Here is a 14,150-nt window from a genome sequence, read left to right as displayed (position 1 = left end):
TTTTAAGAATCTCAAGAGAATGACTTTTAAACAATTAACAAGGACAATCATTTATTGCAGTCATGATCGAACTTATATCTATATGCGTACTCTGCCTTCTGTCAACATATTAAGATATTCCTATGTCCTTGACAAATTCTTATATGCGAAAATTAGGGCCTCTATACTCTATAGGTATGATTGATAAAAATTCTATAAAGGTTTAACAATGTAATGGAATGGATATGATCACACAGGCCATGGTCAAATAGTCCTAGATAGAGATGGGCATGACCCATGTCATGTCAACCCACATGACATTCTTCTAATTTTTTTTCTGCTTATATTGAATTTTAAAAATGTGTCTATCTGACCATATACAACCACTATAATGTTGAATCATATTAATCCTCTTATCAGGCCGACAACTCTATCTATAAAGAAAAATATATTTATCTTTAAACCAAGTCGGGTAAGGTGCATGTTTTTAAACCAAGTCGGGTAAGGTGCATGTTAGCTTATGTGTTGCGCATGCGCTAGTAAAAGTATAATACTTCCTCTATTCTGTTTTAAATGAAATGCATGACCCTTGACATAGAGATTTAGGAGAGGATAGAGATAGAGAGAAAGAAAAAGATGGACTCATGTGACAAGGAGAGTGATAGAGAAAAGTAAATACTAAATAAAGTTATGTTTTATATATTATAAAATAAAAATAATAAGTGTTTCATTTATTTTACGAAGAAAGTGCTATTATATTCCGTTTAACCCGAGCGCCTAGTCGCGCCGCAACCTCTAAGCTGCGGGCTGCGGGCTGCGGGCTGCGGGCTGCGGGCTGCGGGAGTAACCGAGTAAAGCAGCCGTTTAATGTTAAAAGTTCAATATGATTCCCTCTCTTCCCCCCTAAAATCTTCACCTTCCACACTGATAGAAAGATGAATATCACATCAAGAGCACCAAAATACTCAAAACTGCAACTTTTACTCAGACACCAAAACCCTCAACTTCAGAAATCCTTTCTTCACTTAGCAACGGAAAAACCCTGCATTGATAATAACCCGTCCAAACTAGACTCTTCATCATCCTCATCACCCAAATTAGCCCAAATTGTCGACATCCTCAAATCCAACAACAATGAAAATTGGAAAACAAATAAGCAGCTTTCTGGGCTTCTTTTCTCCGACTCTCATTCTCTCTCCTGCAATGACATCCTTCAGATTACTCGTCGTTTGGGTGATTCCTCCACTGCCATTAATTTCGTCGAACACCTTCGTTGTAATAATTTCCCAGATGCAAATTCTCTTTCTTTTGCATTTCAAGCTGTTTTTGAGCTTGTTATTCGTCAACCTGATTGGAAAAAGAAGCTCTTTGATCTTTATAACACTTTCAAAGAGTTGGGTGTTCCTTTAACTGTCAATTCTGCAACCCTACTCATCCGGTGGTGTGGGCAAGAAGGAATGATTGAGAAATCAGTGATGTTTTATGATGGTTTAAATGCCCAAATGAAGAATACCCATGTTCGGAATGTATTGATTGGTGAACTTTTTAGATGTGGGCGTTTTCATGATGCATTCCAGGTGCTCGACGAAATGCTGAAACCAAATGCGATTTTCCCGCCAGATGTGAACACTTTTGGTATTGTTTTCCCGGTGTTGTTGGAAGCTAAGAAGGGCGACAGAGAGATGTCTGAAGAGAAAATATTGGAGCTCGTATTGAACTTTGGTCGATTCGGCTTGTTTCTTGATTCTGTTATGCTTACGAAATGGATTGTTGGGCTGTGTAGGAGTAGAAGGAGTGACATGGCTTGGAAGATGTTGCATGGTTTCATGGAGTTGGATGGACCTGTTGAAGTTGCATCATGCAATGCTTTGTTAACAGGTTTGGCAAAAGATGGCCAATTTAAGAAGATGAAATCTGTTATGGAAGAGATGCAGGTGAAAGGCATATGTCCTAATGTTATAACACTTGGGATTAGTATCAATCATCTTTGTAAGTCTTTGAGGATTGATGAAGCCTTGAATTTGTTTGAAAAGATGAGACAGGGAAAGATAGGTGCTCCGGTTGAGCCGGATGTAGTCATTTATAATACTCTTATTGATGGGCTATGTAAAGTTGGACGCGTAGAAGAAGGATTAGCTTTGATGAGAAAGATGGTGTTAGAGGGTAAATGCTCTCCAACAAGTGTAACTTATAACTGTCTAATTGATGGATTTTTGAAAGATGGTGAGCTTGAGAGGTCTCTTGAACTTTATGGTGAGATGGAAAAGGAAGGAGTTCAACAAAATGTCATTACAGTGAATACTTTGGTGGGTGGTATGTGCAGACATGGAAATGTTGGCAGCGCCCTCAAGTTCTATCGTGAAGTGCAAGAAAAAGGGTTGAAGGGAAACAAAGTAACTTATACTATGTTATTAAGTGGTTTCTGTGGTGTGAATAATATCAGTAAAGCGATGGAGTTGTTTGATGAAATTAAGCAAACATGTGCACCAGATGCCAAGGTCTACTATACCCTGATCAATGGTTTATCCCAAGCTGGACTTATGGATGATGTTGAGTCAGTTCTATTGGAGATGAGAAGTGCTGGATTTCGCCCTGACATTGGTTGCTACAATGTGATGATTAATGGATTTTGCAAGAAGAATAAGTTGGATAAAGCTCATTGGTTGATGAATGAAATGGGGAAGGTTGGACTTAAACCTGATGGTATCACATACAATACTCTGATTTCGTATTTCAGCAAATGTGGGAACCTTGAAACCGCTCATAGACTACTTAAACAAATGGTGGACAACAAAATTTTTCCTACGGTTGTCACATATGGAGCACTAATTCACGCGTGTTGTTCGGTAGGAAAATTTGATGATGCCATGAAAATTTTCAGGCAAATGAGATCATCCACCAGGATTCCACCCAATACTGTGATATACAATATCTTGATAGATTCTCTATGCCAGAAGAAGAAGATGGAGGTGGCTCTCTCTCTTTTTGAAGACATGTTGATCAAAGGTGTTAGCCCAAATTCGAACACCTTCAATGCTTTATTCAAATGCCTACGAGATGAGAATCACCTCGAAAAAGCTTTTGAGCTTATGGAAAAGATGACTGAACTGGCTTGTCATCCTGACTATATAACCATGGAGGTACTCACAGAGTGGCTCAGCTCAGTAGGTGAAGCTGACAGACTTAGACAGTTTGTCGAAGGATACAATTTGCCAATGGATACAGATGGCTTATAACCATGGAGATACTCGTAGAGTGGCTCAGGTGAGTAGGTGAAGCTGACAAACTTAGACAGTTTGTCGAAGGATACAGTTTGCCGATGGATACAGATGGCTTATAACCATGGAGGTACTCATATAGTGGCTTAGCTCAGTAGTTTGAAGCTGACAACTCAGTTTGCTGAAGGATGCAGTTTAACGAAGGATACAGATGGCTTATGACCATGGAGGTACTCATAGAGCGGCTTAGCTCAGTAGATAAAGCTGACTAACTTAGATAGTTTGTCAAAGGATAAAATGGCTCTGGTACAACCCTTCAACTATCCTCTCTATTAAGCTCACAATACAAATGTTGGTATCTGATAGATTATTAAACTATTCCTCCGACTCCAACCATCAGCTTAAGCTTTAATACTCTATCAGTATCAACTGAATTTTCTTGGAAAACCAGGCTGAACTGTAGCTGATTATGTAGCTCAAAGTCCCATGTATATGGGAGGATTTTGTGATGGTGTATCGTACCCACATTTCTGTTTTATATGATTGTCAATCTGTCAGCAGAGATGCTAAAACAAGAGAGGAATCCTAACTTGCATTTAACATGACAAGGCCTACATCTTGATTTCAATGTATTAAACTTTGCATTTACAATCACCAATGGCAACCATAAAATTATAGTCATTGCAAAAGCTTCCCTATTAATGGCCTGGACCGGCTACCTATCGACCACGGCCAAGTACGTTTTTGTTGGGTCGCCCATAGTTGAATATCTATATTAAATTTTCCAGGGAAAAAGAAGTTAGATCATGAAGACGAATTGTGGATGCTTCACTTTGCAGTTAGAAATCATATTAAGTTGATAGATGGGGATTTCAGACTATCACTCTTTTTTGATATGCAGTAGTGGCACTACAAGAAATTGCTGCTTCTTTTGTACACTAGTTTTACTCTCAAAACTTGGTACTGTAACCTGTAAGTGGTCTCTGCTCTATAAATAAGCCAACTAAATTTGAAAATTTGCAGAGTTCAGTTAAAAATTAGGCAGTTATTGGAATTGTCCTCCCAAAATAAAAGAGGAAAAAGATGGTGACTTTCATTGGAGATTGAGAACCGACAGCTGTGAACCATGTGTTTTCACAGATTCCATCCGATGGTCCCAAAACTAGCAATTTTTTAAACAATCACCATCCCTTTCATAGCATAAATGAAGCCAGAACAAGTAGAAACCCACTTTTGAGTTACCTTTATATAGTAGGATTTTAACTGCAAACCATCCATAAATGAAGGGTTTATCCTTATCATTACCTTAAGCTAATCAAAATTAAAATAAATCATCTATATTACTCCCTCCGCTCCCTATTCATGGTTAGTTTAATTTGCACATTTGCCGATGCACATCTTTGAATATGGATATATGTAATTATGTATTTGTAAAAATTACAAATTTGATGTTATCAAAGTAATAGAGATGAATCAAACAACAATTTACATGGCTAAAAAAAAATTTATATATTGAGAAAATTTTAAAGATTCTATGTTATTTCAAATAGTGCCAACTATCAAGCAACATCAATGAAAAAACGAGAGGGTTACGACAAAATGTCTAATCAAAGGCACCTTTTAACATGTTTGTTTCGAAAAATTATTAATGATGTTTTGATCAAGATATTCCTATATCAAAACCTCTAATGTAACGTGTATTCTTACATTTAATTATGAACATTTCTCTAAACATATTTGTTAGTAGGAGCACAAAGGTGTTAGACAAAACCAAGGATGTCTTGGTCTAGTGGTTAAAATTGAGGTGTTGTGAACGTCTGAACAACAGGTTACAAATTCGAATCTCCCCTTCCTTTCTTTGTACTTTATACTGCTTTCGTGGTTCATATAAATAAATAAAAAAGGTGTTAGACAATTATATTCACTTAAAATTATAGGCAAACAAATGGTGGCTATAAGAATAGACCCCTTATTAACTACTTCAATGTAAAAGTGTAAATCCTCTTAATGTTTCCTTTTTCTCTCAAAAAAAATGTAATAAGTATAAATTTTTGAATTAAATTGTTAAAGAATAGCTTAAAGTACTCAATTTGTCACACATGAGAGGTTTATTTTAATATTTTAAGTTTATGATGGCTAGTAATAAACCCCCTTGTTTAGGGGGGTTTGGTCAAAAATCCTTTTTAACAATGAGTAAGTACAATTAGAAGAAACAAAATCCCTTAAATTAAAATATAGAAAATGTAACTAAAATAATTTAATCGAAAATTAAAAATTTTCCCTACCTACAAAAGAATGAATAGTCATCCATTAACACATTTATATTTATCTATTTTGAGCCTTTCTTACACAAATTTCTGCAATAATGATTGTCTTTTAATTAACTTTTCATCGTAATAAGAAATAGCAGAGTACATAACGTCATATAAGTAATTTAAAAAAATTTGTTTTTTGGATCAAACTTTAATCCCTTGGTTGAAGGTTTTAATAAATTAAGCTAATAATATGCACTTTTGTCTAATTTTGTGAGAAGAGCATCTCAATATATTTGTTATTATTCGACGATGTCCTAAATCTCTTTCAATTTATAGAATTTATAGCAAAAGCATCATTCACGTGAGACGTTGTTTGATATATATATACCATTTTTTCACAATTTTGCAATACGTGATCAATTGCTTTCTTTTTTAAGAAAACTTTCAAAAATCTAGGTTGGGCACTACCGCACAAGTTATAAAAAAGATATTAGAGAAACAAACTAATATACCTATTAACTTGAACACCGGATGAGGGGAGGGTTTTGTAAAAAGGTTGTTAATGGCTCTTTTGTTGCAAAATGAAAGCATAATCCAAAAGCTAGTAAAATTTAGAGGTGATCAACATGGATATGGCCCAAAATGGGCGAGCTTTGGGCTTGGTTTTTTATCTCGATGTCGGGTCCCAACCAGATTTTTTTGGGCAAAAAAGTGACACGAGAGAATTAAATACAGAAGTTTAGGCTAATTTTTGTCCCGGTCCGAATTAACGGGTCTACGCGTGGTAATTTCAGACCGAGGCTTTGGCCCAAAATGAGACATTTTTTTGGCGAAAGCTCGACCCGTCCCATGATCACCTCTAGTAAAATCAGCATTTAGATTTTGCTAAAGACTTGACTTTTCTTCCCAAATTGTCTTTTATTAAGCGCTTTACTTGGTTATTGTTAGATTGTGTCGAAAGCCAACAATAAAAGCTACTCGAAATCATCTACCACACCCCTCATAATTATAAACAATGTTTACTCAGTAAACATTTTACAATTAATCTTTGTTTTTTTTCCCCTTTTTGACCTTATTTTTCTATATCAAATTCTCAAACCAAATATTCTAGTTAAATGTTCTTTCATGAGTTATAGAATGTATAAACTAGTCAATCATTATAAAACTCAAACACATGGATATAAAACCCTTAAATACCACAGTTCCAAAGACTTATTACCTTTAAATTTTTTTTGAGGGGACTTATTACCTTTAAATCTAAAAGATAAAGTATATAAATTAAAAAATGCATGAAAAAGTGAATAATAAGAATAGTCAATTTGGATAAAAGATGGAATACACCTTAAAAGAATGAAGAAGTAAGACAATCATTATACTTTCAATAAAAAGAAGTATATATACCAAATAAGTAACTTCACTTTTTTTTATTATTATCTCTAAGTACTACCACTATACTACTATTCCTCTTCCCTTTTTCTTTTTCCTTTTTTTTTTCTTCCTCCTCTTTCACAAAAACAAAAGAATAACTATAAGCATATGCACCCAACCATCCCCTTTTTTCCTCTACAAGGTTCTCCTCTCTTGCTAACAATTAATGGACCACTCCCATTACAATCACTTACATTATATCACCCTTTTATAATTTCTTTTTTTTTTTTTTTGATAACACTTTAGTTGAGAATTGAGATTCTACCAACTAAAAGTCCTTTCTCTCTCTTCCTTATCCCTCTCTCTCTCTAACTTTTCACTGTTAATTTCCACTACCTTACAAATCACAATACCATTGTGACCTTACATAGATTCTCACAAATAGTGAGAGCATTTTTCCCACCTTCCCCTCCACAAAAGCACAAAAAAAAAAGTAAAAAATAAATTAAAGTTGACCAAAATAAAGTGGGAAAAAATAAAAAAAAAAACCATCATGTCAATGAATAAAAGTCAATCCCTCCATCATCAACAACAAGAAACTTCCCCCCACCAGTCCACCACCACCTCCATCACCAGAAAATTAATCCAAAAAGTCAACCCTCTGCCGGAAAAGTCAACCCTTTACCGGAAAAAGTCAACCTGTGCCGGAAAAAGTCAACTCCCACCGGCGGCAGCGGCAGTACTACTGTTACTAGCTAACCAAGGAAACTCCGAAGACGGCGAAAAATGGTCGGAAAATCCATCACTGCCATCTGAGGCGTCGATTTGCTCAAAACCCACATAGAAATCATCATTAAGCATCAAATCAGAGAGACCCATCTCATTATTATGATTGTTATCTTCTTCTTCTTTCATTAGTAAGTCATCTCCTTCTGTTTTTGACTCTGACTTTTCGGTCAAAGGAGAGAGACTAGCGGCGGAGGGAGATGAGCATGTGGGTTGCTCCGGCGGAGTTCCGGCGGTGGAAAGTGGTTTTTGGCGAGTACTTCCGGCGAGAGAATTCCGGTGAGTTGGCATAGGGTGGTTGTGTTCTGCTGTGTAGGTGACTATGAACATTTTTGGGTCTGATCTGTTGCGTTCTACTTGTTTTCTTGCTAAACATCCTTTTGAGCTACTGCATCTATAATATCCCCTATTTTAAAAACAAAAAAAAATATGGAAATTAGTGAAAAAATAAAGAAAATTTAAGCAGAATCTGAAGATAAAAAAAGATAATTTTTTTGGTAGGTGAATTTCTATTAGTGGTTTATTTCATTGAACAAGTACTTCTTTGGTGGTTTCACCCATAAAAGAAAGTTTAAAAATGAATTGAGATTTGAGATTCTTATTGTTGTTTGGTTTAAAATTGATTTTGCTTTATAAAGCAAAATAAGAGTTTGAACACAATTTCTATAACTTATCAGAGCATGTTATCATTAGGTGCTTTAGCATATGCTTTAGTGTAAACTCTATAAATTGACTAAAAATAAATTAAAATTCTCCTCTAGTTTATGGTAAGAATCAAGCAAAAAATGCAAGACCAAACATAAATAATTTGGAAAATTAAAATTAATAAGAGAATATTCACAGAAAAAATACATTAAATAAAGTAAAAAAAAAAAAAATAACAAAAATCCTACCTTGGATATGGAGAGCCTTTGATGGGTTTTTGTCCATATTTCCTCCATGCCCACATATCAGATGAAAGACCTTCAGCTGGAACATGGCAGACCTTCTTCATCAAATTTTTCCTATAATTCAAAAATCAAAACAAAACCCACTAAAATTAACATCATTTTAGCAAATGGGTAATCCTCAAAATTCATTTTTTTCTCATAAAATTTAATAATAGAAAAAAAAGAAAAAAAAAAATCAACCTTTTCTTTGTTCTTTGAGTATGAGAAGAAGCATTAACAGAAGAAGAATTAGCACCAAAAATGACATGTGAAGGCTTAATTAATCCCCGAAGTTGCGGTTGTTCTGTAATTCCAAAAGATCTTCCAGTAATAACAGAAGAAGGTGAAGAAACAGGGGAAGCTAAAGAAGCAGATGAGATAGACTGAAAACTATTATTATTATTATTCTTAATATTATTACTATTATTAAGAATAATGTTGGTGTTAGATGTAGCACTGGTAGTAGTGGTGCAAATCAACGGTCTACAAATATCCTGCAACTCTTGTTGACCACCTAAAAACGACGTCGTTGATGAAGAAGTTTCAAAAGGGTTTGAAAACTGGAAAAATGAACAATTAGTAGACGAAGAAGGTGAAGAAAAACATGGGTTTTGTTGTTGTTGTTGTTGTGGTGGTGGTGGTAGATGAGAAGGTTCTAGATCCGCCGTTGAGGTGGTATTTGCGGCGGTTGAGGTGGTGGTGCAGCAGCTTCTGACAACGGCAAGTAGATCCCAATCTGGAGGGGTTTCCATGGATGTGAAGAGGAGAGAGAAAATAACAGGGGAGGAGAGAGAAAGTAGAGAGAGAGAGAGAGAATGAAGAAAGATCAGGGAATGAAGAAGGAGACAAGAGAAGGCGCTGACTTTTGGAAGGTTGGGAAGGGGGGGATAAGAGGAGAGAGAGAGAGATAATAAAAGAGAGGAGGGTAGTGGGATGGGATTTATATATATAAAAGAAATTTTATAGAAAAGGACATTTCAAGTATAGTATTTTTGGGTGCATTATATACATTGACATTTTTATGAATATTGTAAAGAAATTATTTTAAAGGTGGGAATTATGTTTTCATTGAATTACTTTTAATTGGGTTTTGTTATTTTGTGTTATAGATAAGGAGGGTTTTGTATCATTACTTGATTTATATATTTTGTGTTTGGGGATTTTTTTATATATATTGGTCTTAAATTGAGGTTGATCAAGTTGAGTAAGTAAAAAAAAGTCATGTATTATGCTTTAATTACTCAGTGTGATCGATTGAAAGAAGATAGATATGAGAGAAGAGTGAGGATTTGGACGAGGAAAATAAGAAGATATAACTAACATCGATGTAACCATGTTGGAGGATACATACAAAATGAGCAAAATAACATATCTACACGAGTAAATAATCAATAAGTATAATTATAGTATATTTGAGTGTATAATCGATGTTTTATACAGGATGAATATTTAAAAACTTTCGTATAATGAGAAATTAAACAAATCTTGGATAATATAAGAAGACTTATCGAACTTCAAATGTATTTTGGTGATTGTTCTTTTTCTTTTTGCTACTTGTTATAATGTAGTAAGTTTTAAATACAAACTAATTATCCCCAATCGTAACAGTATTCAAAAAATGTAGCATCGTCTCAGGAACTATCTTGATATTATTGAAAAAAACATAATCTTTTTTTGTTTTAGTAGAAGGTAATGAATATCTAGATGTATAGATCAAACTTTTTAGTTACTTGATCCAAATTAAAGATATTGTATAATAGTTTAATTATCTAGTTCCCATATTTGCATAAGCATAAACGGACTACTATTTCTGTTAATTATTGATGTTCCTAGTTTGTGTCTTAACACTATTTAGAATAACATAGAATTTATTACGTTTTACAAATTCTTAGGGCCTGTTCTCCCCAGCTTATTTTCAGTTCAGTTCAGTTCAATTCAGTTCAGTTCAGTTCAGTTCAGATCAGTTCAGTTCAGTTCAGTTCAATTCAGTTCAGTTCAGATCAGTTCAGTTCAGACCAGTTCAGTTCAGACCAGTTCAGTTCAGCTCTTGACAATACTTTTACTCTCACATATCACTATTCATTTCAGTTCAGTTCAGTTCAATTCAGTTCAGTTCAGTTCAATTCAGTTCAGTTCAGATCAGTTCAGTTCAGTTCAATTCAATTCAGTTCAGTTCAGATCAGTTCAGTTCAGCTGTTTAATGCCGAAGAGAACAGGCCCTTAAATTGTTACTCTATAATTTATGGTGTAACAATCTACTTCTTTTTGTAAAAAAAAAAGCTCAAATGACATGAAATTCACGCTATTATTTGTGTAGTATATGTCATTCTTGTTAAAGGGTATGTGATTACGCACGTTACATAATAAGTTATGGTATAATATATTACACTCAAGAGGCACTATTAAAAAAATTAATATAGAAGAAAAAAATATAATCATGTGGGGTCTTATTTGATTCTCCCAATTAATACTTTGATAATATCAATATTTTATAATTTTTACTAATTACATATATTTATAATTAAAGATATGCATTGAAAAATGTGTGAGTCAAGCTATCAACCTAAATAAGGAACGGAGGATATAGTTACAAATTTACGACAGTGTAAAAGCTTTTAAATACGGTGCTCAATCGATCTTTGATTTATAACCTTAATGGTCCAAATAAAATGGTTAATACTACATTAACTCCATAAATATCTACTGAATGTTGTATGTTTCCTTTTTTTTTTATTTCATTAGTTTTTACATTTTAAAATATAAACTAGTTATTAGGTCCGGGCTATACCCCGATAAGGAACGGAGGATATGGTTACAAATTTACGACGGTGTAAAAGCTTTTAAATACGGTGCTCAATCGATCTTTGATTTATAACCTTAATGGTCCAAATAAAATGGTTAATACTACAATAACTCCATAAATATCTACTGAATTTTGTATGTTTCCTTTTTTTTTATTTCATTAGTTTTCACATTTTAAAATATAAACTAGTTATTAGGCCCGGGCTATGCCCCGACCCCGGGTAAGAAAAAATTTCATTTATTAATATAATACTTTATGATTATAACACTAAATACAACTTAGCTTAGTGGTTAAAACTTTAGTATATGTACTTGAGGTCTCGGGTTCAAGCTTTATACTATGCAATTTCTTAATATTTTTATTGTACATGGATTCATTGAACTACAACTCCCTAGAGAGAGCGCCACGTGGCACAGTTTCTTGTTTTCAATTCCCACGTCTTTTAATATATTTGTATAGATATATTACTCCGTTAAGTATCTTTAAGTATTTATTCTTCATAAAATATATGAAAAGTGGATACAATAAAAATAAACGATTTATATAAATCTAACAAGATTTATATATCAATGTTTTTCATATTCATCGATGCATAATTTATGGTCAAATTACAGGGTTATATAATCTAAATGTTACATTTATAATAAGATTTAAGTCGCAAGTAGTGTAACTAAGTTGTTAATATAATGTATCCAATATACATGACTATATTATTAATTATAAAAAAGATTACAATAATTAGTCAAAATTGGTAGTTTAATTGATTTCCTAAAATGAATATGTATCAATTTTTAAAAACGGAGAGAGTATTATATACTCCCTCCGTCCCATAATATAGTGCTTATTTCATTTTTGGTGGTCAAATTTTAAAATCTTTGACCGAATATTCTCATTTGTATATATAAAATAACATATTCATGTAGGATCTGGTTAGATTCGTCTCAATGTGTAGTTTCATAATATCAACTTTTTATATTTTTTATTAATAAGGAATTGAAGATATTAAATGTCAAAGTTACGTTTTGGAGACCGTAAAAAAAGAAACAAGCACTATATTATGGGACGGAGGGAGTAAGAAAAAAAAACATAATCAAGTATTTGTTAGATTTGTCTTAATGCAAGGATTCTAATAATTAATTTTTTATAATTTTTACTGATACGCAATAACAGATATTAACATCGAAAGAAATATATAGATAAACATTAAAAAAATGATGTAATTAAAAAAACAAAGAGGAAGTACTAAACAAACAATAAAGATTTAAAACTAATAGTGATTTTATGAGAGCATTACGTAATCCTTCAAAACTAATTTAAAGAAAAAGTGTTAACATAACTACATAAGGTTATATGAATGAACATACAAATTTGATGAAAGTGGTAGTGGAAGAAAAAGGGTGGTTTTGTTAATATGTTACCACCACTTTCTCTCTCCTCTGAAAAACCAGAGTGGTATAGGTTGACTTAATCAAAATGTCAAAGGGGCTGGATTTGCGGGAAGTAAAAGGTAGAAACGCGGCTCAATGCTAAGCTAAGCTTTGGGTTTTTTTTTTCTCTCTCTGGTGGGACCTACATCTGCTCGTGACTAAGGGTATACCGACAAAAAGAAAGTGATGAGGCGGTGGGACCCAAAAACCTTCTTGTGAAATGCAAATGCAAAGGAGGTGTCTTTAGCATTTATGGGGTGGGAGTGAGCAGGCGCCCTTAACGATGGGAATTAAAATTACCCCCATGGAGTATTTTTTTTTTTTTTAACGTGGGTGGTGGGACACGCGCATTATTTATTGGTAATTGGAATTTTGTTGGTCTGGTTTCAAATGAATCAAGGGTTTTAAACCAATTACTACTACATGGGAACAAGACTATCCACCGCCTAAGTATAGACGGCAGCAATATTCGAGACCATATTTGCTCATTTTGTGGAAATATATAATTTTATAATTTAAATGGGATGTTAAAATTGAAATGAAATCCTTATTATATTTAGGTTTTTGTAAGCATCAGCGGGCCGAAATTCGGACTGGACTGTTTCCTCGATCCATATAAAATTACGATTTCGGGTTTCTAATTCGGTCGTCCAGTCCAAACCAGGAGAAAATTTTGGTTCAGACAGGTGGATCGGAAATTTTGATTTTATAATTTAAAAAAGTATAAAAATTAGAAAACTAAAAACCTACTTTTTATTACCCTTAGGATTATTGTTGTTATAATGATAAAATTTTTAATGTAACTAATTTATAAATATGTTGAAATATAAACATAAAAATCTTTTTAATTTAAAAAATACAAATTTTGGTCCAATATATCCAAAACCTAACGTCCAATTAGTATCTCATCTAGTCCAATATTGGACCACTACACACCCTTATATATATATATATATATATATATATATATATATATATATATATATATATATATATATATAATCGAGATTAGATTTTTGTAAGAAATAAATTATTGTTTATCATATATGTTATCTCATTCTGTGTCGCTAATAGCTCTTATTTTGCCACTTCATCTAATAAAATTAATTGCTTTAAGGTAGTTTATTCTAAATTAGTGAGTTGGCAAAATTGTAATGGGATGGGAGACAATATTTATGATTATAAGTTTGTACATGATATAATATAAGGAGAGCAAGAAATGCTTGTTGTTTGAATTGATATAAGCCCTCTACCGGAGTCTTGTTGGTGCACGTTGATATCTTACCTTGACATACATGTCCAAAACATTTTTCATATCGTTCAACCATTTTGATCCTGGGGATTAAGCGTATCCTTCTTATCTTAAAGATATTATAAATCATACA

The 14,150-nt window shown here is 33.3% G+C and overlaps 2 protein-coding genes across 2 annotated transcripts; one reads left to right on the top strand and one right to left on the bottom strand.

Annotated features, from left to right (window-relative positions):
• The first annotated feature begins 914 nt into the window (after window positions 1-914).
• On the top strand, window positions 915-3,215 carry LOC104886951 (pentatricopeptide repeat-containing protein At3g61520, mitochondrial). The gene has a single exon (XM_010671515.3). It carries the CDS (start codon window positions 915-917, stop codon window positions 3,213-3,215), a length of 2,301 nt encoding a protein of 766 aa, XP_010669817.2.
• Window positions 3,216-6,811: 3,596 nt separating this feature from the next.
• LOC104886959 (WRKY transcription factor 22) lies at window positions 6,812-9,453 on the bottom strand. Its single transcript, XM_010671526.4, has 3 exons — window positions 8,737-9,453; window positions 8,500-8,610; window positions 6,812-8,012 (listed from the first exon to the last, which is right to left on the bottom strand). Exons 1-3 carry the CDS (start codon window positions 9,285-9,287, stop codon window positions 7,535-7,537), a joined length of 1,140 nt encoding a protein of 379 aa, XP_010669828.2. The 5' UTR covers window positions 9,288-9,453; the 3' UTR covers window positions 6,812-7,534.
• Window positions 9,454-14,150: the final 4,697 nt, after the last annotated feature.

Source organism: Beta vulgaris, chromosome 1 (genome assembly GCF_026745355.1).
Source record: "Beta vulgaris subsp. vulgaris cultivar EL10 chromosome 1, EL10.2, whole genome shotgun sequence".
NCBI lineage: Eukaryota > Viridiplantae > Streptophyta > Magnoliopsida > Caryophyllales > Amaranthaceae > Beta > Beta vulgaris.
Note: the sequence above shows the minus strand (reverse complement) of the source record. Positions and strands in the feature narration are given on the sequence as shown.